The 23303-nt window shown below is 45.9% G+C and overlaps 1 protein-coding gene across 8 annotated transcripts in view; it reads left to right on the top strand.

The window, feature by feature from the left end:
- crb1 (crumbs cell polarity complex component 1) overlaps window positions 1-23303 on the top strand; it is a 210470-nt gene that overhangs the window by 112904 nt on the left and 74263 nt on the right. For all 8 annotated transcript variants that reach the window (XM_038794863.1, XM_038794862.1, XM_038794865.1 and 5 more), the window contains exons 6-8: window positions 2717-3679; window positions 9748-10298; window positions 16463-16628. In XM_038794863.1, the coding sequence (XP_038650791.1) occupies window positions 2717-3679; window positions 9748-10298; window positions 16463-16628 (1680 nt within the window). The remainder of the gene's footprint in view (window positions 1-2716; window positions 3680-9747; window positions 10299-16462; window positions 16629-23303) is intronic.

Here is a 23303-nt window from a genome sequence, read left to right as displayed (position 1 = left end):
CGTAGGATTAGTCATTGGTCAAGACTAATCCACCTAAACTGCACATTTTATGGCACTAAGGGCCAATTTAGCATGGCCAATCCATCTAATGATCGAAATGCTTTGTAAAACTCTTTATTCCTGATCTTTTCTCAGCGACATATGCTTCGAGCCTGAAGAGAAATCGGGCTGAAGGAGTCAGATTTTATTTGGATTGCTCATTGCAGTTTATTTCTATGAAAGGTATATGCGAGACAATACTGAATCATCATTTGGCTGTTTAAAGTGTTTTTATGCGCTATTTTTCAAATACTGTGAGTTTTGTTGTAATTGAGGGGAGCAACCTATATGGGTCACAGAGATTGACTGCGCAAACTATTGTGTAAGCAAGGAATTTACTGATTCTTAAACTAAGCCTTGCTGATCTGGCTTTCAGAACATTTCACACTGAGCTGAGTCAGCAGGCATGGCAGACAAAGGAACAGTATGAGCAGTTAAGATACAAGTTAACAATGAGAAATGAACTACGATCGACGGGTGTTGAATCGACGCAGGACTGGGGATTTTTTGCATCTTGTTTTCAAAGAGTTTGGATGCAGATATTTGTATTTTAATCACGCTGAGAGCAATGGTCTCATCAGTGCTTACGGCTTCCTTCATTTTTATGATTGTCATCGCAGGTAAATTTTGCTAAAAATATTCCATTCATTTAAAAGCACAGGAGTGGAGACCAGTGGTGGGATTTTAAAACTTGGGAGGAGGGCGGGGGGGGGGGGGGGGGGGGGGGGTGGGAGCATAGCTGATACCATCATATATAGAAAGATGACCTTTTAAGAGTTGTTGCATTATACATGCCTATTGTAGGTTACTTCTGTCGATATTAAATTTTAATGCATTGTGTTAAAGAAATGAGACACCATTTATACTTGCTGGAAAACCATCTTTTGACTCTGGTTAGTATTCTTTGGATCTACACAATTCTTAATCACAGCCGGTTGGTACAGTTCGAGTCTCAAAAAATATTTACCAGTTATAGAAATTTTGCAGATGGCTGATGTTAATTATTGTGCTGTTTGTTTGAACTGGAACTATTTTGCTTGACATTAGCTTCAGTTAGTTTTTCAAACAACTATGTTCAGTTCATAATCAAGAGTCACCAAGATATTTGTGTTTTATGCACTGTAACTAATAATAGACTAATCGCCATTATCCACTGAGCTGCTACTTCTTTAGAGTAGAATCTATCAAATGCGTCACTTCCTATGTGCAGATTTCCCCTGCAAAATGTCATTTATTCACTTTTGTTCATTAAAACTATTCCTATTTCTTTAAAACATCACTTTTACACAGAGAATAGGAAAATAAATTGTAAATAAATTACCTTGTGCACATATCCCCAACTGGTTTTCCATAGACTTACGGGATAATCATTTCAAAGAGAGTATTTTAATCTGTGATGTAATCGCATTTAAAGATAACGACACCATGGGAGACTTTAACTCTTTCAAAACCCACCCACCTGCTCAGAGAAAGAAATTGGGCCCTCCTAGCACTGGTAGCCACACAAGGTCAAAAATATTGACACAAATTCCAGGCTGCAGTAAACAAGATATCCCTGGAATATGCAATCTTCTATGTGTGCTTGAAGGAACTATGCTACAGCTAAGGAAATTACGGAGGAAATGAATTATCACAGCAAATGGGCCGATTTACTCCAGCAATAAACTTCCTGCCAATCAGGAGGTAAATATAGATCAGGGACCTGTTATTGCATAAATATTAGACACTTTAGATACATCTTGTGTTAATCTCATGTTGATCATTTTTTTGGAAAAGCCATTAAAGATTTTACAGAGCTGGTGCATGCACTGCAGAAGATTAAAAAAAAATACACTTCAGCACTTCAATTCAGGTGATGATAAAATGTAAAATTTTGACTGCAGGGGAAAAAATAGTTCAATCATTTTGTGTTTGCAGAATAGCTTGCCTTTTTCTGAATATATTCTTTAAATAAAGTGAGCAGCCTGTTTTTCCTCATTACAGAGGAACTATTCTTACTCCAATGTTTTATATTGTGCACAGAGAAATGTAAAATCCTACAAGGAGAAAACATTGTACAGCCTCTATAGATGTTATGAAACGTATACTGAGTCGTATTATTGTTACAAAATGTGCATTTCGAACATATACAATAGAACAATACAAGAGTCAGAGATGTGCTGAACTGTGACATTGCACACGTGACAATTAAAGTGTGAAAAGAAACAACTGAGAGAAAAGGGAAGATGGTGGCAGGCTGGTAATGTTACTGGCCTAATAATCCACAAGTCCCTGCTGGGGGACATGGGTTCAAATCCCACCATGGCAGCTGGTGGAATTTTAATTCAACCATAAATATGGAATATAAAGCTTGCATTAGTAATGGTGACCATGCCAGCTATTATTGCTTTTGGTAAAAACCCATCTCTTTACTTATGTCCTTTAGGGAAGGAAATTTGCCATCCTCACCTGGCCTAACCTATATATAACTCCAGACCCACAACAATATGATTGACTCTTAACTGCCCTCTGATGCGGCCTAGCAAGCCTCTCAGTTCAAGGGAATTAGTGATGGGAAACAAATACTGGCCTTGCCACATCCCATGGAAGAATAAGAAAGGTACCTGCAGGAAGTGCACACAATGTACAAAAGTTTTACTAAATAATAGATGGGGAAAAAATGTGCTTTCTTTTCAAGGTTTGCGCTGTGAGATGGACGTTAACGAGTGTGACTCAACTCCTTGTCAAAATGGTGGAACGTGTCAGAATACCATGGAGAGTTACATCTGTCACTGCCCAGCACGAAACGAACAAGAAATCTTTTATGGAGGCAAGAACTGTACAGATATCCTGACTGGCTGTGAGAACCATGAATGCCAGAACGGAGCGACATGTATCCCATACCTAAAGGATGCACAACATAGGCACTATTGCCTCTGTGCTAATGGTTACACTAAATTGAACTGCCAATTATCAACAACCTTCTCTTTTCCAATTGGTGGATATCTTCGCATTAAAACAGCAAGTGCCAGGAAGCATGAAGAATCAATGGAGAAACCTGTCTACCGTGTATTCCTAAGGTGCAGAACTGTACTGTCTGGTGCAATTATATTTCACAGAGGGAACAAAGATACATTTATGAAATTGGAAGTGTTCAATGGGAATTTATTTGCCTCTCTGCAGCTGAGAAACCAGCTAGCTGCAGGTCTTGAGATTTTTAAGAATGTGAATGATAGTCACTGGCACACTGTGGAAGTGATACTAAGCAGTGACTTTTCTGTCAAACTCCTGGACAATTCGTGCACAGGAGAATGTGAGCTGAAAAAGTTTGTTGGGCTGGAGATTGGCCAATTTGCTTCTGCATTTGTAAACACATTCTTTGGCAGCACAGAAAAGGAGTACGGACACTTTTCGGAAGGCACCAATGTCCTCCAGCCTCGGCCTTATTTTATTGGTTGCCTCCAGGATGTGGAGGTGGATTCTCAAAGAATTGATGTAGAAAATCTTTCAGTTGACTCAGCACTGAACGTCAAACCAGGGTGCAGCAAGAATGAATGGTGCCAGAGGAACCCATGTCAGAGCAAGGGGCAATGCATTGACTTGTGGCTAAGCTACCAATGTAAATGTTTCAGACCATATACAGGATTTAACTGTTCAGAAGGTAATTAGTCCAAATAATATTTCGCGATTTGCAATCACTCCTTTCTGGTTGTTTTGATGTGAAACGTTTTCACTGGAAATGTTGTTTAACTGTTATTTAAATACTGAGATTTAATTGTATGGTTTCATGTTCAGTAATTACGGAAATGAAGGTATTGACGAGCAGTGGGTAGCGTCCCTGCCCCTGAGCCACAAGCTCTGGGTTCTAGTTCCACACCATGACTTGATGGCCAAGGAAGGTGCGTTCATAATACGGACAAACAGGTTGAATGTCAACCTGCAAATCCTTCCAAACAGATCAATGGCTGGAGGTAAGTGCGGGAGAGAGATGCCTGGTCAACCATGCTTGATGTGGAGTGGTGCCCCTCAAGCTAAGCCCACACGACAGAGTTGCAACCTGTTCTGGGAATTACTCGCTTTGGAAACAGACAGTCTGCCTTAGTGCATCACTAGGTATGGAAAGAAAATTGGAAATACTAAAAAAAAATCATAAAGCAACATTAAACATTCTCATTTCAACATAATATTTTAATATTTCCTTGATCGTTTTAGGTTAAAACTATTGCAAAACTGCACAATACCAGCAATAAATTGGCTCACAAAGTCATGACTAAGAATGTTTCAAATTTATATTTAAATATTGCATCTGAATGAATTGCGACTGAATGTAGAGTTTGGGTTATAAAATCTTGGGCAAGATTCAGTGACTCAAGTTAACGTTCACTGAATGCCGCGTTTAACGGGGTGTTTTTCCAGGGGCTGCAGCGCTGAGAAACACCCCGCTATCCAACAGCACTTTGCTATTTTTTGTTTGGCCTCAGGAGGATTCTCCCCACGGATGCTGCTCTTTGAGGGATTTCCTGCTGATAAAGTGAAGATCGGCAGCAGGAAAGGCTCTTCGCAGATCAGGGCACCATTTTGTCTGGCAGCCCTGATCTCTTCCACTCCCCCCCACCCTTTCAGGCCCCCACATGGTCTTTTGACTTCACCCCCCCCCCCCCCCCCCCCCCCCCCCCCGGAGGCCCCCAGGAACACCCTCTACATGGCAAGGCTCCTCACCCCCGGGCCCGACCAGTTGGCAGTGTCAACCCAGCACCTGTGCACCATGGCACTGCCACTGGCCCCTGGCAGTGCCACCCAGGCCGCCACCCTGCCCTGTCCCCCACGACTCTGGAGTCTCCAATGGCCTGGGAGAACCCGCCAGGTTCTTGCAGTTAAGTGGACCAGCACTGAACGCCTCCCTGGTGAGGTTATTTAAATATTCAGATCTGGATCTCGCCCAACGAGGGCAAGAATCCAAATTGCACTGGGCGGAGCAAACTAGGTGATTCGTGATCAGCCCAACGGCCAGCTCGGAGCCCAATTTGGGCTTGGTGCTTGATTCACCCGTCTAGTGTACGTAGGCTGGCTTCTAAGAATTAGGTTAGTGAGAACATCCCTGCTCTGCTCCATTCATGAGAGAAATATAAAGCGTTCTCCATATCCCTACATAGTGCTTCCACACTAAGCCTTGGCTGGATTGACACTGTATTAACCTGATCTGCAGAATCAGGCCCCTTCTCTTTACCACCTTTGCAGTAATTGTATTTACTGTTACAAGCAAGACAATGCTTTGAATGCGAGCAGTCAAGGGCATTCAGCCTCTGACCTCCGGGTAAGCGTTCTCCAAGGCAGCTTTCAGGACGCGCGATAACGCAGAATCGGCGAACAGAAACTTATAGCCAAGTTCCGCACACATGAATATGGCCTCAATCGGGACCTTGGATTAATGTCGCATTACATTCACCCCCCACCATCTGGCCTGGGCTTGCGAAATCCTACCAACTGTCCTGTCTTGAGACAATTCACACCTCTTTAACCTGGGATTACCCCTCTCTTTGGATCTGTAAAGACTTAATTACCTGCAAATGCTCGCATTCAAAGCATTGTCTTGCATTTTTGACTTTGTCTATATGTATGTTTCTGGAATCTACCTCTTCATTCACCTGAGGAAGGAGCAGTGCTCCGAAAGCTAGTGATTTGAAAGAAACCTGTTGGATGTTAACCTGGTGTTGTCAGACTTCTTACTGTGTTCATATCCCTGCACAGTGCTTCCACACTTGAGGCCTTTGTTGATTCACCTGATCTGCAGCTCGGTACCCAGGTTTATACTGCCATTCTCCTGCCGGCGTGGGCTCTGCACGTGTGTGTAACCATTCATTACACAGCACTGCTCCCAGCAATTAAAATGTAAATAGTCAGTGAGCGCTGGTAATACCAGCAGAGCTGTCTAAATATTTAAATAAATTGTGGATAGATTTTAAAGGTGTGAAGAAGATCCAAACATTTATGATAAAAGCAAAATACCATGGATGCTGGACATCTGAAATAAAAACAGGAAATGTGAGAAAAAAAGAGTCATATGGACTCAAAGTGTTCCTGTCACCACAGATGCTATCAGACCAGCTGGCTGAGAAATTTCTCAGACCTGCTCCTGCTCCTTTGCTGAATATGAATGGGGGTTTTAACCTACCATCCATTGCGGGAATGGGACAAGTGCACAGTTAAAATACCTGTGCAAAGACTTAATATTCTAATCTAATTCAACTTCCTCCTGCCATCATTTTAATTTGCCTTTCTTTTTGAAGGCGAGGTGCCCATGGAATTCAAGCAGGGGCCTCATCAACAGATGTAAATTGGGGGCTCTGCTAGGAAATACATAGAGATTATTCAGGGATAGAAGACATTTGGCCAAATGAGCTCATGTAGATGCTACCCACTACACTTCTGTTTATTCATCATGTTCCATATGTTCCTACAACCCCCTTTCTAACCTCAAATGTTGTCAAGTTCAGCTTCAATCATTAACAGTGGAAGTTACTTCCAGGTCCCATAACTCTGTGTAAAGATGTTTCCATTGCTTTCTTCTAAATCTATTTCATTTAATCTTGTACCTATGGTTTGGTTTTTATGACTTCCCAACTATGGCAACAGTTATGTTATCCAACCTGTCCCATCCTTTAAAAGATTCTATTACATCACCCTATTTTTTCTAATTAAAGATACATTTTTAAGTTTTTATTTGTACTTCCTCATGGGGGGTGTCCATGGAAATCTGTATTGTAACCTCATCAAAACCTTAATATTCTTCCTATATTGTGGAGCCCTATACTGCATGAAGTACTGCAACTGAAGCCTTATTTAGCTTTTATATGGCTCATCATTAGCTATTGGTTTTTATATTCTAAACCTCTTGAGATGAATCCGTGAATTTATTAGCTTCTTTACAGCATTAGCAACCTGATAATATTCTGTGGTCCTATATGCCTAAGTCCCCTTGTGCTTCCACAGCATTGAGCTACTTCCATTCAATGGATAATTGCTACTGTCTTAACCAAAATGTAACATATCATGCTTATATGAAATTTCATCTGCCACTCCTTAGCTCATTCCCATCTTATCAATATCCCATTATAGTTTCCTTCGGTCTTTGAAATATTAAATATGCCACCTATTTTGGTTTTGCAGACAAATTTTGACACCACATCTTCTAGAGCTGTGTCCAAACCATTGATAGGCACTGTGAACAGAAACATCACTGGGACCCGGTGACATTTTAAGGAATTACTGAGTAGGAACGTTTTGTGGATGTTCCACTAAGTGAATTCTGTTGGGAAATCAAAGATAACATCCTTCAAAAAAGCCAGTACCTTATCTTGGTTGCAGGAATGTTCTTCTGGGCTCTAAAACGAAAGTCTAGGTCCTTGATTCTCTAGGCTACTCCTATCACCAGAGGCCCAATTTCCACCCGCACCAATCCCTGCTTAAATAACCATTACGTCCACCCCACCACCATCATCACCATTTTTGATTTGCTCAAAGCTGCGGCTATCTCTTTCCACCCATTTTGGACAGGCAGCTGGATAACTGATTGCAAATAAGGCACGGGGGTTAAAACAGCCCAGGCCTCAAACTGATGACATTGGTGGTTTTGATGCCACTTGCACCCACCCACTATCATCTCAGAGTTAAACTCCTACTGGGATACTTAATGAGTACTTTGTATCGGTATTCACCAGGGCAAAGGACATGACGGATGTTGAGGCCAGGGATAGGTGTGTGAAATCTCTTGAGAATGTCAATATATCAAAAGAGGAAGTGTTGAGTATCCTAAATTGCATTAAGGTAGACAAGTCCCCGGGGCTGGATGGGATCTATCCCAGGTCACTGCGGGAGGCAAAAGGAGAAATAGCTGGTGCCTTAACTGATATTTTAACATCCTCTTTGACCACAGGCGAGGTTCTAGAGGACTGGAGAATAGCCAATGTTATTCCCTTGTTTAAGAAAGGAAGGAGGGACAATCCAGCAATTTATAGGTCGGTGAGCCTGACATCAGTGGTGGGAAAGCTTTTGGAAAAGATACTGAGGGATAGGGTGTACGCACATTTGGAGGAAAATGGACTAGTTAGTGACAGGCAGCATGGTTTTGTACGGGGAAGGTCATGTCTCACCAACTTGATTGAGGTTTTTGAAGAGATGACAAAGAAACTTAATGAGGGAAGGGCTGTGGATGTATTTTACATGGACTTTAGTAAGGTGTTTGACAAGGTCTCACATGGCAGACTGGTACAAAAACTAAAATCACATGTGATTTGGGTGGGCTGGCTAGATGGATACAGACCTGATTGGTTATAGAAGATAGAGAGTAGCGGTGGAAGGGTGTTTTTCTGAATGGAGATCCTTAGCTAGTGGTGTTCTGCAGGGATCAGTGTTGGGACCACTGTTGTTTGTACACATAAATGATCTGGAGGAAAATGTGGGTGGTCTGATTAGTAAGTTTGCGGATGACATGAAGATTGGCGGAGTTGCTGATAATGTCAAGGATTGTCAGAGGATACAACAGGATATAGATAGGTTGGAGACTTGCGCAAAGAAATGGCAAGTGACGTTTAATTCAGACAAATGCGAGATGATACATTTTGGAGGATCAAATCTAGGTATGAATTGTACTGTAAATGGCAGAACCCTTAGGAACATTAACATACAGAAGGATATGGGTGTGCAGGTCCACAGTTCCATCCACAATTCCCGAACAGTGGCAACACAGGTGGCCAAGTGATTAAGAAGGCATATGGCATGCTTGTATTCATCAGCCGGGGCATTGAGTACAAGAGTTGGGAAATCATGTTGCAGCTGTATAAAACCTTGGTTAGGCTGCATTTGGAGTATTGCGTGCAGTTCTAGTGACCACATCATCAGAAGGACGTGGAAGCTTTGGAGAGAGTGCAAAGAAGGTTCATCAGGATGTTGCCTGGTCTTGAGGGTGTTGGCTATGAGGAGAGGTTGAATAAAATAGGATTGTTTTCACTGGAAAGACAGAGGCTGAGTTGGGACCTGATAGAGGTCTATAAAATTATGAGAGGCATAGACAGGGTGGAAGTGTCAATTAGAAGGGGGCACAGGTTCAAGGTGAGAGGGAAAGTTTAAGAGAGATGTGCAGGGTAAGGTTTTCACACAGAGAGTGGTCGGTGCCTGGAACGCGTTGCCAGAGGATGTGGCGGAAGCAGGCACATTAGCAACATGAATAGTGAAGGAATAGAGGGATACGAGTAAGAGCAGAAGGTTTTTTTTTAGTTAGGGCATCATGATCGGGACAGGCTTGAAGGACGAAGGGCCTGTTCCTGTGCTGTACTTTTCTTTGTGTTCTTTTCATTTCCCATCACTCTTTCAGCAAGGTTATGATAGTGGAGCAGGAGTTGTTTTGAGGGAATTACCGGTTCAGCTGGTGGGTGAACCAGTTTTCTTAAAATACATACTGAGGTATGAGGTAATGTAGAGATAGCTAAATTCATTTTGATAGGCTATCAAAATCTTCACTTCCATTTTGTGGGAATTATTGAGAGATTTTCAAAAATGACTTGAAAGTTTGTTTATACAAAACCAGTTACAATAATCAGGCAAATTAATCATACTGTTAAATGAACTAAACATTTCTTCAATATATTGAGATGTTTCAATAGTTCTTATACTACTTTAGAAGTAATGTTTTTTTTAACAAGGCTACTAATCACATTTCTTTGCCTTTTATAGAATTAACACCAGGCAGGTTTGGCCATGAAAATTCTAAAGGCTATGCTATGTTTATCATTGATGATGATCCAGGTGAAGAGGTGGAAGTTTCAATGTTCATTCGCACACAAGAGCCAGATGGTCTGTTATTTGTCCTGAGGAACAGTCATGCACAGTATCTTCAGATAAGATTGGACACTGGCAGAATCGTTGTCCAATCTCACTTGTCCAAACCCCTCGTGGGTGGTCACTACACCACTGACAGTCCTTTTCAATTGATAGCAGTGAAGATAAAGAAAAATAAATTGGAACTTGTTCATTCTGGAGAGGTGGTTGGTCAAACTCATATTCATCCAATTCGTGTTCAAGCTGGTGACAGAGCGTATATCGGAGGCCTGCCAGATCAGCAAGAACCAGCTAATGGTGGAAGACATTTTAAAGGGTGTATCCAGGATTTAAAAATCAACAATAAAAGACTGGAGTTTTATCCCAACGGTGTCTCTGAGGATTCCTACAGCAACCGAACACTTGTAAATGTAACAAGTGGCTGCATTGATGACAATGCATGTCAGGTACAGTATACGGTTTTCAACACACTTCATTTGTGTGATCACACGTGTGTTCAGTAAGAGGACAAAGGATCGTAATGGAAATCAGTAAAATGCCATAACCTCATATACAAAACAGGCAGTTGTCATGAAGGTGGAACTGACTGAATCCACCATTCAGACTGCTCTCTCCTCCAAAAGGAAGCAGACAGGGGGACACAAAATAAAGAGGAAAAGTGGATTGATTGCAAATAGAGGAATTTCTTCGATATTAAAACATACTGGGCCGAATCTTTCATGGAGTGGCAATCACCAGTGGATTGCCAACTCCGCTCATATTTGCTTATCTTGCACCAGAGCTCTGCACTTCTCGCTGAGACTTCCAAGCCAAGCCTCCTGGGAAACGCAGCCTTCTTTTTACAGAAGTAGCTGCTGTATACCAGTAAGTTTAAATGTCTCAGCCACTTTGAGAAGATGCAGAAGAAAGGTAGGTGGGTGAGAAGGTAGGATGGGGATGTTGAGATTGAGGGGGGTGGAGGAGGGGTCGCAAGCATGGTCGGGTGGTTAGGGAGGTAGTCGGAGGTGGGGTGCAGATGTGTAGGTGGTTGGGGGTAGGGGGGTTAGTTGGTGATGGGGGAGGGGGGGTTAGTTGGGGGAATGGTGGAGAAGTCGGGGGAGTGGGGCGGAGGATAGTCGGGGCCGTGAGGGTAATCGGGGGTTGTGTTGTGTGGGGAAGCTAAAGTGGAGGTCCAATGAGCAATCAGAGAGCCAGTAGTTTGGTTGCACAGGAGTTAAACTGGTCTTAATCCTTTTTCCTTGATAACTATTCTGGTAAGTGACTTGGAAATATCTGTCGAATCGGGCTCATAATCAGAGTTTTTGAGGGTTCCAGAGGCAGGGTAACTACACAAATGAAATTGAAACTTCCCAGATAATTCCCGCTGAGTCCTCGCATTGGGACTTCTAAGAGGTCCCCCAGAGCATTCTCTGGGACCTCCAGGTTACATTTATTTACCCGAAACACTCTGAGCGTGCCACCTAAATGCCATAAATCAGAAATTAATCTCAAGTCAAAAATAGCCTTTGGTTGCCTTTGATCTTCAATGTTTGATGCATTTATCACTTGGGAAATGTTTCAGATTTTTTCTTTTCATCAGTAAACCTAAAGATTCACCAGAAAGTTCTTCTGATCTACCTGCAATATTATTGGGCTGGATCCTCAGTTTGGGAGACTATGTTGTCCCACTGGAGCTTGCAGTCATAAAGCAGGATGCAATTCAGTGTTCGAGGCCATGCAAATTTATGCATGGTGTGGAGTACGAGGGGAATCCCGATGTCTGGCTGTCATCTTGAGCAGGCGGTCCAATAGAGTAGCAGGTATCCCTCACACCCTGCACCACAAATTAGCCCCGACCCCCTTCACTGCAGATCGGCCGCAACCCCTCCGCCCCACCACATTACACACAGCCCCCAACCCTCAGATTCTCTGGGTGCCCCCTTCCCCCACCGCACCCAAGCATGGAGGTGACCCAAACCACCCATTGACCCGTGCCCCACGCCCTCTGCCCCGTGACCACTGTAATAAGGAAATCCTCCACAGGACCCCTGTGATAGGGAGATCCCCCACAGGGACCCCTGTGATAGGGGTAATCCTACAGGGACCCCTGTAATGGGGAGACCCCCCACAGGGACCACTGACGTTTGGGGGGCCCTCAGGAACTCCCTGAATAAGGGAACAATACTCCAAATGGGGTCTGACCAGAGCTTTATACAGCCTCAGAAGTACATCCCTGGTCCTGGGGGTAGGGAGGGTGGCTCGGGTGGTCTGTACCATGTGGCCCTGGCATGGTGGGTCAAAGGTTGTCCCCTTGGCCGACCGTGAGGTCCACCACATCAGGTTCATGTTGTAGAAACCAGAAGTGAACCTCGCCCACGTGCTTCTCAGCTGGAAGAATCACTTGCTTCCCAAGACTGGAGAATCACCAGACGGCGGAGCATAGGGCGCCGGGCCCACTAAATAGATGCCAAAGGTCATTACGACCCATTTGGATTTATTTACATGTTTCCGCTGGCATGCGGTGTGGAACCTGTTCACCCTGGCGGGGAGGGGTCTGAGCATGGCGTTCGGTTTGACGCCCGGCACCGATCCCGGTTATGCCCAGACGCCCGATTCTCCGTCCCATTGGGAACATATTCTGGGCATCTGGGGATGGAGAATCCCTCCCATTGTTTTATTTAATTGCTTCCAAGCAAAGCTCTTTATGCAAGTAAAACCATGGGAATACAAGGGGTTTGTGAATGGGATGCTTGGAGTTTTGTAAAATAATCACAATGTTTTTTAAGAAGTTAGTTTCCTTGGGCTGGATTCTCCCATTCCGGGGCTATGTCCCCACGCTGGCTTGGGAATGGTGGCGTTTTACACCAGAAAAGATGGCGTAAAATGGCCACCGATTCCCCGTTTTGCTGGGGGCTCGCATGCCGGCAGCGTAGTGCACCCGGTTCTAGCTGCCCTAGAAAATTGCCGAGTCTGTTGCCACGCATGCGCATGGCGGCGGCCTTCAACGGTCGCGCATGCTGCATGGCGGAGGTGCTCGTGAACCCGGACCGCGAAATAGTGCCACCCACTTTTACCGGCTCGCGCACCCCGGACCATCCCCCCACAGTGCCCCCAGCCCCAAATAATGTCCCCTCCGCCCACGGATCGGCCCTCCTCCTCCGACTGTGACGGTGCTGGACTGAGTCCGCAGCCGCCACACCTGGTTCATAATGGGCGGGATTTGCATTGAACGTCTCGCGAGATCGCGGATCTCGTACGGCATTGCGAGCTGGGTAGATCCCGGGAGTGGGATCTCCAGGCGTCTATTGGCCATGCTGACACCTGCAAGCTACTTTTCAGGCGCAGCGTGACCATTGGATCATGCCCCTAGATGCTTATTTTTCTAAAATGTTGTGGTGACAACCTGTGTTAAATACTGACATAATACCTTGCAAGAAGTGCTGGACACTCAGGGCGCGATTCTCCCAGCCCTGCGCGGGGCCGGAGAATCGCCTCAACCGCACCACGCCACCCCGACGCTAGCATGCGATTCTCCGAGGTGCGGAGAATTGGTACCATTTGCGCCGGCGCGTTAGGCGCGGTGTCGGTCGCAGGCCACTCTATGAGGCCAGGCCACCGATTCTCCAGATGGGCCGAGCGGCCGCACGGAAAAATCTAAGTCCCTCCGGTGCCGTCCACACCTGGTCGTTGCCGGCGGGAACTCTGCGCGAAGGATTGGGGGGGGGGGGGGGGCTCCTTCCCCAGGTGGGGCCTCCAATGGGGACTGGCCCACGATCGGGGCCAACTGATCAGCGGGCCGGCCTCTCCCCCCCGGGCCTACTTTATTGTACATCCAGCCCCAGAACCCCCACGCCATGTTGCGTCGAGGCCGGTGCGTTCCATAAAGCCACCGCGCATGTGCAGGCACTGCGCATGCGCGTGTTGGTGCCGCCCCCAGTGTGTGCCAGGAAGTGAGGCTGGAGCAGCGTGAACCACTCCAGCCCGTTTGCTAGTGCCCGCGCCCATTTCACGCCGTCGTGAAACGCGACGGCGTTCACGACGGCACGGACACACTGTCCCCCGATCGGAGAATCGCACCCTCAATTTTGAGGCTCCAGTTTGAATTAAGTCTTGTTTAAGAGTCATACTCAGGTCTATGTTTACAGGCAAATCCATATTTTAGCTGCAAAAAATGGCTCATTAGGGGGAACAGCAGAAAGGTTGAATGGCGAGGGGTCTGGTTTAGCACAGTGGGCTATGACAGCTGTCTTGTATTGCAGAACAAGACCAGCAGCGCGGGTTCAATTCCTGTTCCAGCCTCGCCGAACAGGCGCCGGAATGTAGCGACGAGAGGCTTTTCACATTAACTTCATTGAAGCCTACTTGTGACAATAAACAATTATTATAAGGGGCTGGTTTAGCACAGTGGGATAAACAGCTGGCTTGTACTGCAAAACAAGGCCAGCAGTGTGGGTGCAATTCGAGTTCCAGCCTCCCCGAACCGGCGCCGGAATGTGGCGAGTAGGGGCTTTCCACAGTAACTTCATTGAAGCCTACTTGTGACAATAAGCTATTATTATATTATTTTATAACTTTCCCGACTGCGAAACAGTCTTCCAACAAAGTTATGCAATTTTACATCATCCGGGTACTTTTGAAAAGAATGCATTATCCAAACTTTTATTTGGGACCATGATAGGGAAAAACGGGCAAAAAAAGGAACACAGAACTTAGGAGCAGGAGTAGGCAATTCGGCACTTCAAAACCTGCTCTACCATTTAATAAAGTCATGGTTGCTCCGATTGTGATCTCAATTCCACTTTCTTGTCTGGCACCCGTAATCCTTGATCTCCTTGTCTCTCAAAAATCTATCTAATTCAGTCTTGAATGTCAATGACCCCGCCTCCGCTATTTTCTAGGGAACTGAATTCCACAGACTAAGGACACTCTGAGAGAAAGAAATTTTCCTAATTTCCATCTTAAAGGGAGACCTCTTATTTTTCAACTGTGTCCCCTCGTTCTGGTCTCCCCTACAAGAGGAAACAGCGTCCTGCTGTACATCCAATTAAATCCCTTCAGGATCTTATATGTTATAAAAAGATCACCTCTCATTCTTCTAAACTTCAATGGGTATAGACCCAACCTGTTCAAACTTTCTTCATAAGAGAAGCCCTTCATCCCAGGAATAAATTGAACAAACCTTCTGTGAACATACTATTAATGCAATTATATCCTTTTTCAAATAAGGAGACTAAAACTGTACACAGTAGAGTGCACTTTTATTAAAACAACACACTCCTTGGTAGCTCAGGAGAGTTGAATCAATTTTAAAAATACCATGTCCTGGACAATTTCCAATCTGGCCTTTATGACCTTACCTGTGAAAATGAAATGAAAATGAAAATCGCTTATTGTCACGAGTAGGCTTCAATGAAGTTACTGTGAAAAGCCCCGAGTCGCCACATTCCGGCGCCTGTTCGGGGAGGCTGGTACGGGAATTGAACCGTGCTGCTGGCCTGCCTTGGTCTGCTTTAAAAGCCAGCGATTTAGCCCAGTGTGCTAAACCAGCCCAGTGTTCAGGCAACATTTATGACGCTGCCTTCCACTGCTTCAAATTAAGGAGCAAAATGTCATGTAGGGTTCATGATCAATCTAGCAGTGGAAAGAATGAAAAGTAAACCTACACATTGACATTAAATCATCAAAGGGTCATTACTCAGGAAAGGAGGGCAGAAATATTGGTGAAAAATGAAAATTATATTGGGAATCACTGCATTTGAATACCTCTGCCGTGTTCATTTTTGTTGCATTGTGGACTTGCTGGAGAGAAATTGCAGTCTGCTTCATACAGGGAAACTTTGCAAGTTTCAACATGATGCACCCTATGATATTATCAAGGAATGACAACACCACCATTTAAGTTGCTGCTTTTGTTGTAGCAGCAAGGCAACACTGGTTGAACTCCAAAAACTACACATGGCTGAGCTCCCTCATAGCTGTAACAAAAGGCAGTTGCAGAAGAGTGGTCTAGCTGATGTGATGGGGTGAAATGCTAGTAAGAGAGTTGCTTAATTATGGATGAGCAGTAGTTACTGCTGTGTTGTTAGCTCTCAGGACAGGTAAACAATTAATTGTAGACCTTTGCTCACTTCATATGTTCCTATAATTATTATTCTGCTTACGATATGCTATTCCTATATATCCAAATAGCGATAGATGATATGTAACAGTATGGTACAAATTCACATTGTACAACTGGGCTGACTGTAAGGTATGGTTCATTCTATCAATGGGATATGGATTATCATTGCCTCATTATATATTCAGTTTTCAAGACGTGTTAGCTAATTGAATCCAAAAAATAATATAAATTTAAACGCAAATTATTGCATCTAGTGTTTTCTGTGATCACCCTGTTCATCAAATCCACAAAATACAGACATATTTTTGTGCAGGAGTAGACATTACCAGCAAGATTTTAACTTGCACAAAAACCATGCACTTGCATGGAATAAAATTGGACAAAGAACAAGGTACAAAGTACATGATACATTTTTTAAAAACTCTTAGATTCAATGTCTAAGATTTAGTCTGTCAAACATTATTTTCCATTCTACAATACTTAGCCTCTTTGTGTTTTTTTAAAATCTAGTCAAACCCATGTCTGAATGGTGGAACCTGTTCCTCCATCTGGGACGACTTTCTGTGCACGTGCCCTCCAAGTACTTCAGGAAAAACTTGCAATCAAGTCAAGTGGTGCCAGCTCAACCCATGCCCGCCGTATTCTGAATGCCAACTGCTCAGCGACGGATTTGATTGTAAGTGGACAGTTGTCAAACATTTTTGTATTTCAACAGCTATTTCTTGGAAAACATTTACCTCGGTGAAGCAAAAGCAACAAGTGCACAAAATACGGACGAAAGTCATCGAAATTCTGTGTTTACACAAGGTTTGTCAATTGCAAAAATAACATGCTCATGAGCAATTTTATGAATCGTACATCCTGCTCTCTCTTCTTAACAAAGAATTCTGAACAAAAAGGACAAGTCGAATAAGCTGTTTATATTGAGCATATCATCAGCTGAAACTCATTGGACCTGAGATCTCTTGAGCTCTTTCCAACACCCGAAGGGAGCCAATACAGGACCTGCAGCTGCTAGTCTGCCTGGTTGTTGGCCTGATCCCAAATGTCAGGGTTAGAGGTCATTTGCATAAAGGAGGTGGTTGCTCAAATCCTTTACGCCAGCTCCTGGGGCTAATCCTCATCGCCGTGGAAGACTAAGAATGTCGGAGTGGCATTTTGCTTCTCGGCAGGATTATATTGGGAATGGGGAGAGAGTAGGGTGCAGATAGTGGGAAAGACTTATTCACTAGTTGTTCATTCCAGCTTGACATGTTTCTGAATTTTGTTGGGCCATTTTTGTTCCCCAAAGAAAGAGTTTGGAAATTGATTTATTCCTAATGCTGGCAGTTTCAAAAGCAAAGCACATTCATGCCATTTTTAACAACAAAGCAGCCATCAGATGAGTGGTGGTTAATATGCTAAATAGGAAGATGCTTTTCCCAGAGGCTGAATAATAGTTGATTCATTAGCGTGTCTGGGTATTCAGAAGGACACCTCACATCAGGGTATTGGAAAATCCTTTGAGAAAGGTTTTTAATAATCAGAACAAAGACATTACCATTTCAGTCTGTTTTTTTTTGGTAACAAGGCTGCAGAGGAAGTTAGACAGCAAGGGGCTGCAAAGTGAGAGCGGTTCTATCCTGGGACTGCAGAACAGAACGCAGAAAAGATATTTGCTTAATTTAAGTGAGATAGCTCACCTAAATGGAATAGCATTGTGTTTTTTTTGCATATTGCATCGCCAAGCAGATGCAAATCTTACCAGTTGAAATAAGATATTTTGAGCATAATTGTTATTCTATATGTTTCGCCTGACCATGGAATAAAACAGTTTCCAAATTGAACTAAACTTTCCTTCCACTAGTGGTAGCTCAGTCCACCATAGGAGATATTCAGGAGATGTACATACAAACGTCAATGGACATGACTGTCTAGTTTGGCAAAGGGGAGGGTTTCAATTCTAATTCCAAATGTCAACTGCCATAAACTGCTTATAGGAGCAACTGATTGGACTAAAGCAGAGGAGAGATCTATGGCAGATCCAGATTTGTAATGCAGTAAAAAAAGAAATGGCAGCATTGGTGGTTAGGAAAAGTCATCATGACCACACCCATTCTGCAATACTCTATTCCGTATGAGTGCAAGAAGTATCTATCCCCCAGCATATTGAATTTTTGACGATGGGGCAAAAGGCCCAATCAAGCGGAACTACGTCTCGTCCCAAATCAGCTTGGCATACTCCTAGTCTGCTCCTAGGAGCTGGTTTAGCTCACTGAGCTAAATCGCTGGCTTTTAAAGCAGACCAAGCAGGCCATCAGCACGGTTCGATTCCCGTACCAGCCTCCCCAGACAGGCTCTGGAATGTGGAGACTAGGGGCTTTTCACAGTAGCTTCATTGAAGCCTACTCGTGACAATAAGCGATTTTCATTTCATCAACCCCCTCCAATACTCGTCTTATTGCCATTCTCTCAAAATATGCATGAGAATAAGCCTGACATTCCTTTATCAAATATTGTCCAATTTATAAAATCCTAATTTACTCCCATTCAGAGTGCTTTCCACATTTGAATGTTGTGCCCTTTTCTGACATTGAAGTATCACGTATTCTGTTATTTTAAATGAAGGTGCAAGAAGAGGGTGAGACTGAGTATTTGTGCAAAATAAAGTTGTTTCCAATAGCTAAAGGGTTGATAACTAAAGGACACAATATTTAATGTGATTGGCAAAAGAAGCAGGGACAATGTGAGGAAAAAGCTTCTTAGGGATTAAGTGGTTAAGACTTGGAATACACCACCTGATAGCAGGGTGAATACAAATTCAACAGTAGCCTTCAAGAGGGAATTAGACAAATGCTTTTGAATACAAAATTAGGGAGGTTGTGTGTCAGTTATACCACATTTGGAGTACTGTGTGCAGTACTGGCCTCCTTATTTAAGGAAAGGTGTAAATGCATTGGAAGCTTTTCAGAAAAGGTTTACGAGACAAATACCTGGAATGGGCAAGTTGTTTTATGATGAAAGGTTGGACAGGCTAGGTGTTTAGACGAGTAAGAGGCAACTTGATTGAAACAATTGAGATCCTGAGGGGTCGTGACAGGGTGGATGTAGAAAGGATGTTTCCTCTTGATGAAGAATTTAGAACTAGTGGTGACTGTTTAAAAATAAAGGGTTGCATTTAAGACAGATTTTTAAAAAAATTTTTTTTTCGAGTACCCAATTCATTTTTTCCAATTAAGGGGCAATTTAGCATGGCCAATTCAACTACTCTGCACATCTTTGGGTTGTGGGGGCAAAACCCACGCAAACACAGGGAGAATGTGCAAACTACACACGGACAGTGACCCAGAGCTGGGATCAAACCTGGGACCTCGGCACTGTGAGGCCGCAGTGCCATCCCACTGCGCCACCGTGCTGCCCCCGCGTTTAAGACAGAAATGAGGAGGGTTGAAAGTCTTTGGAATGCTCTTCCTGAAAAGGCAATGGAAACAGATTTTAAAAATATTTTTAAGGCAGAGATAGATAGATTCTTGAATAACCAGGAAATGCAAGGACATAAGGGTAGGCAGAAGTATGGAATAAAAACAGAAAATGCTGGATGAACGCAGCAGGTCTGGCAGCATCTGTGGAGAGAAACAGAGTTAACATTTTGGATCTAAAAGATCCGTCTCCAGAAATGAAATGTGGAAGTGAGGTTACAATAAGATTGGCTATGATCCTATTGAATCGCTTAGCAAGCTCAAGGGGCAAGTGGCCTATTCCTGCTCCTAATTTGCATGTTCCTATGTACTTTCCAAGGAGAAAGAAATGCAGACATGGTGGGTAGAGCTTATTGAATACTCTTTGAAAGAGCCCAAACAGAGTGGGTGCACTGAATAGCTTCATTCTACACTGGACTATTTTAGGAATCTGTATTGGCTGGGAATTTCCTCTCTTCCTCCCCCCCTCTGCAAATGTGTTTTGTGGCAGCAGAGGCGGTGTGCCATTGGCTGATGGCGGGATCGTCCGGTCCCACCACTGTTAATGGGGTTTCCCGTCGTTCGTCGGGGAACCCGCAGCAGGGTGTTGCCGTCAGCGGGACTGGAGGATCCTACCGGCGGGAATGGCCGGAAAATTGCGTCCATTATATCACATCAAAATATGGAAACAGATTCAGGTTATCTCTCCAGATGTTCAAGGAAAAGTTGAGTGTGTGTGTGTGTACGTATATAGATACACTATTAGTTTCATTTTTTTTCAGTATTTTCATTCAAAACGACTAAGGTTTAAAATAATCAGCATTTACTTTAATATATCACCATTTGTCACACTTAGTGCTCGGCTTCTAAAATATCGACCTCCGTTTTCTTGTGCCCTCTAAATGCACTGCACATGGACAGTGTTATGCTGTTTACATTAACAGCGAAACCCTTGAGCCTTCTGATGTGCTTTCATGTGAAATGTCCTTTGCCACTTTGCCACCAGCTAATTAGTCTCATAATTAGATGCTGGTGATTCAGTCTGTCATAAAAGCACCCTTTGTAAAAGCCATGACCCTTAAGTGTTTGCTGTCCATTATAATGTAGATAAAATTTATTTTCTGTTCTTTAAAAATACCTCAATTTATTTTAAATATATATGCACAGTGCCATCAAGAAGCATTTCATTTGGGCGGCAAGGTGGCAGTTGTTAGCACTGCTGCCTCACAGCGCCAGGGACCTGGTTTCAAATCTGGCCTTGGGTGACTTTCTAGGTAGAGTTTGCACGTTCTCCCCGTGTCTGCGTGGGTTTCCTCTGGGTGCTCCGGTTTCTTCCCACAGTCCAAAAATGTGCAGGTTAGGTAGGGTTACTGGGTTATGAGGATAGGGCGGGGTAGTGTGCCAAGGTAGGATGCTCATTCAGAGGGTTGGTGCTGACTCGATGTGAATTTCCATACAATTAACGGAGCCATCCCACATCCAACGGGCTCCCATGATTCATCGGCCTCTCCAACAAGTGGTCATGCTGGTCGATCAATACTCCTTTTTAAAAGCGTGAAACTTGCGGAAGGGCTTCTGTGAGGAGCCAAGGAGGTGAGTCGTCATCTTTGCTCACAGGCAAAGAGCCCGGGGCACTGGGCTTTCTGCCCCAGTGCTTGGCGTGGGTAGGAGGGACACTCTTGGCTGGGGGCGGGGGCGGGGCTCCCTCAGCTGGGGCGGGCCACCATAAGAAGAGGGGAGCTGCTGGTACTGCAACCTTGGTTGGGTGGGCGGCCATTGAGGGTGGTGAGAGCCGCTGGGGGGGGGGCAATCGTCCACCATGGCAACCCCTGGATCATGTGTGCCCATTCCAGTCCTTGCCCATCTACCCCATCGACCACCCGTCAACCCCATTGACTGCCAATGCCTCTGGTCATGCAGCTGAAGGCAGTTGCTGAATTGGCAAACATCGTTAAGTGAGCACTTCACATATCCTGAGTGCATTCCCATGGGTGGGCGAGCCATGCAGCATGTGGTAGTCATTTCTCAGCATCTCAATCAGACCATGGTGTCTGGACACTGCAGGAGACAACACCACACACGTAACAGTCAAAATCATAACACTTAGGTGATGGGCCTCAGCACCGGGGCTGGATGGTGGGTGAGTGCAATGGGGAAGGGACCAGCGCCGGTCCAGGTAACATAATGTGCAAGGATATGGTTGGGGAGGAGCCCCTGCAGCCTGGAGTGTGTAAACAGGGCATTCCGGGAGGGGGGGAAAAATCAATGGAAGAATGGAAGGTACCGGGGTGGGAGCTACCACTGTTTGTCAGTCTAAACCCCTCTCCCAATTCCTTACAGTCATTGAACGGGCTGGACGGTATTTTGTACTCCACAAAACAGGCCCTAGTGGTGCTGCTGGTAGGCCGAGTGGCCAGATGCTGGATACGGTGGCAGCAGCAGTGTCTACAGAGGCTCGAGGCAGAATGCCATGTGCAACACCCTTCCCCCCAAGGACCTGGCCGCCCATCTGGCCAGAGTGAGACCCAGGTGCAGGGGCTGATAAACTGCACGCATGTCAGCTTGCGTGCACCAGACCAGCTGAGAGTGCTTTACATTAACAGGAAGGGGTTCCACTCTCTGAATATCCAGCTCGTGTGCGACCACCACACCCAGAGTATACACGACAGCTAGATCCTTGGGCAGTCAGACAACCCCGCCTCTTCGAGGACCACCCTAGGATCAGCGCCGGCCCTAGGGTTGCTGGCGCCCCGGGCAAGCTGAACTTCGGCGCCCTTGGGGGGGGGGGGGGGGGGGGGGGGGGCGACGGGGGGGGGCGGGGGCCGAGGCGGGGGGGCGGATCCGAGGGGGGTGCGGGGGGGCGGACCCGAGAGGGGGGGGCGGGGGACCCGAGGGGGGCGGACCCGAGGGGGGGTGGCGGGGGACCGCGGGGGGGGGGGGCGGACCCGCGGGGGGGAACCGAGGGGGGGGCGGGGGGGAGCAGACCGAGGGGGGGGGGCGGACCGAGGGGGGGCGGGACCGAGGGGGGGGGGACCGAGGGGGGAGGGGGGCGGACCGAGGGGGGGGGGGCGGACCGAGGGTGGCGGGGCGGAACGAGGGGGGGGGGCGGACCGAAGGGGGGGGGCGGACCGAGGGGGGGGGCGGACCGAGGGGGGGGGCGGACCGAGGGGGTGGACCGCGGGGGAGGGCGGCCACCGCGCATGCGCTGGTTGGCACCGGCCCAACTGCGCATGCGCGGGACCTGAGTCTCTGGCGCCCCCTAGCATATGTTGCCCCGGGCGACTGCCCGAGTTGCCGGTGCCTTGAGCCGGCCCTGCCTAGAATGGCCGGTTGGCTCTTGTTGTAGCCACTGAGGATCTGGCTAATGACGCTTGTACGAAGGCTGGAGACCAATGCAGAGACTCGTTACAACGAGACCAATGTGGCCACCTGAGCTGGCATTGAGCAGTGCATCGGGCTCCTCAAAATGCCATTTTGATGCCTCGATCACTCCGGTAGTGCCTGCAGTACACCCCCCTGAGGGTCGCCTGCATTGTGGTGGCCTGCTGTGTCCTCCACAACATGGCACAGCAGCAGGGTGACGTGCTGGAGGTGGGGAATGAGGAACATGTGACCACCTCCGAGGAAGAGTACAAGGATGATAAGGAGGCACTGGACCAGCAAGGCTGGAGGACGGTCCCAAGGAGGAACCGGAGTACCAGTCAGAGGTGCATGGCAGGCGGTAGTGGCAAGGGTAAGGCAAGCCCGGAGGGCCAGGAAGGCCCTCATACTCGCCTGATTCACATAGGATGTGGCCTGGTCTGTTATTGCTGCCTTCACCCCCCTTCCCCATCGCCCCATTTTCCACCCACCCAGTTGTTACGTCACTCCAGGGTGCTGGGACTGTGGCGACACTATCAGCGGGTCACTGTTGC

This window comes from Scyliorhinus canicula, chromosome 4 (genome assembly GCF_902713615.1).
Source record: "Scyliorhinus canicula chromosome 4, sScyCan1.1, whole genome shotgun sequence".
NCBI classification, from domain to species: Eukaryota; Metazoa; Chordata; class Chondrichthyes; order Carcharhiniformes; family Scyliorhinidae; genus Scyliorhinus; species Scyliorhinus canicula.
The sequence above is the reverse complement of the archived record's forward strand: the minus strand, read 5'-3'. Positions and strand labels throughout refer to the sequence as shown.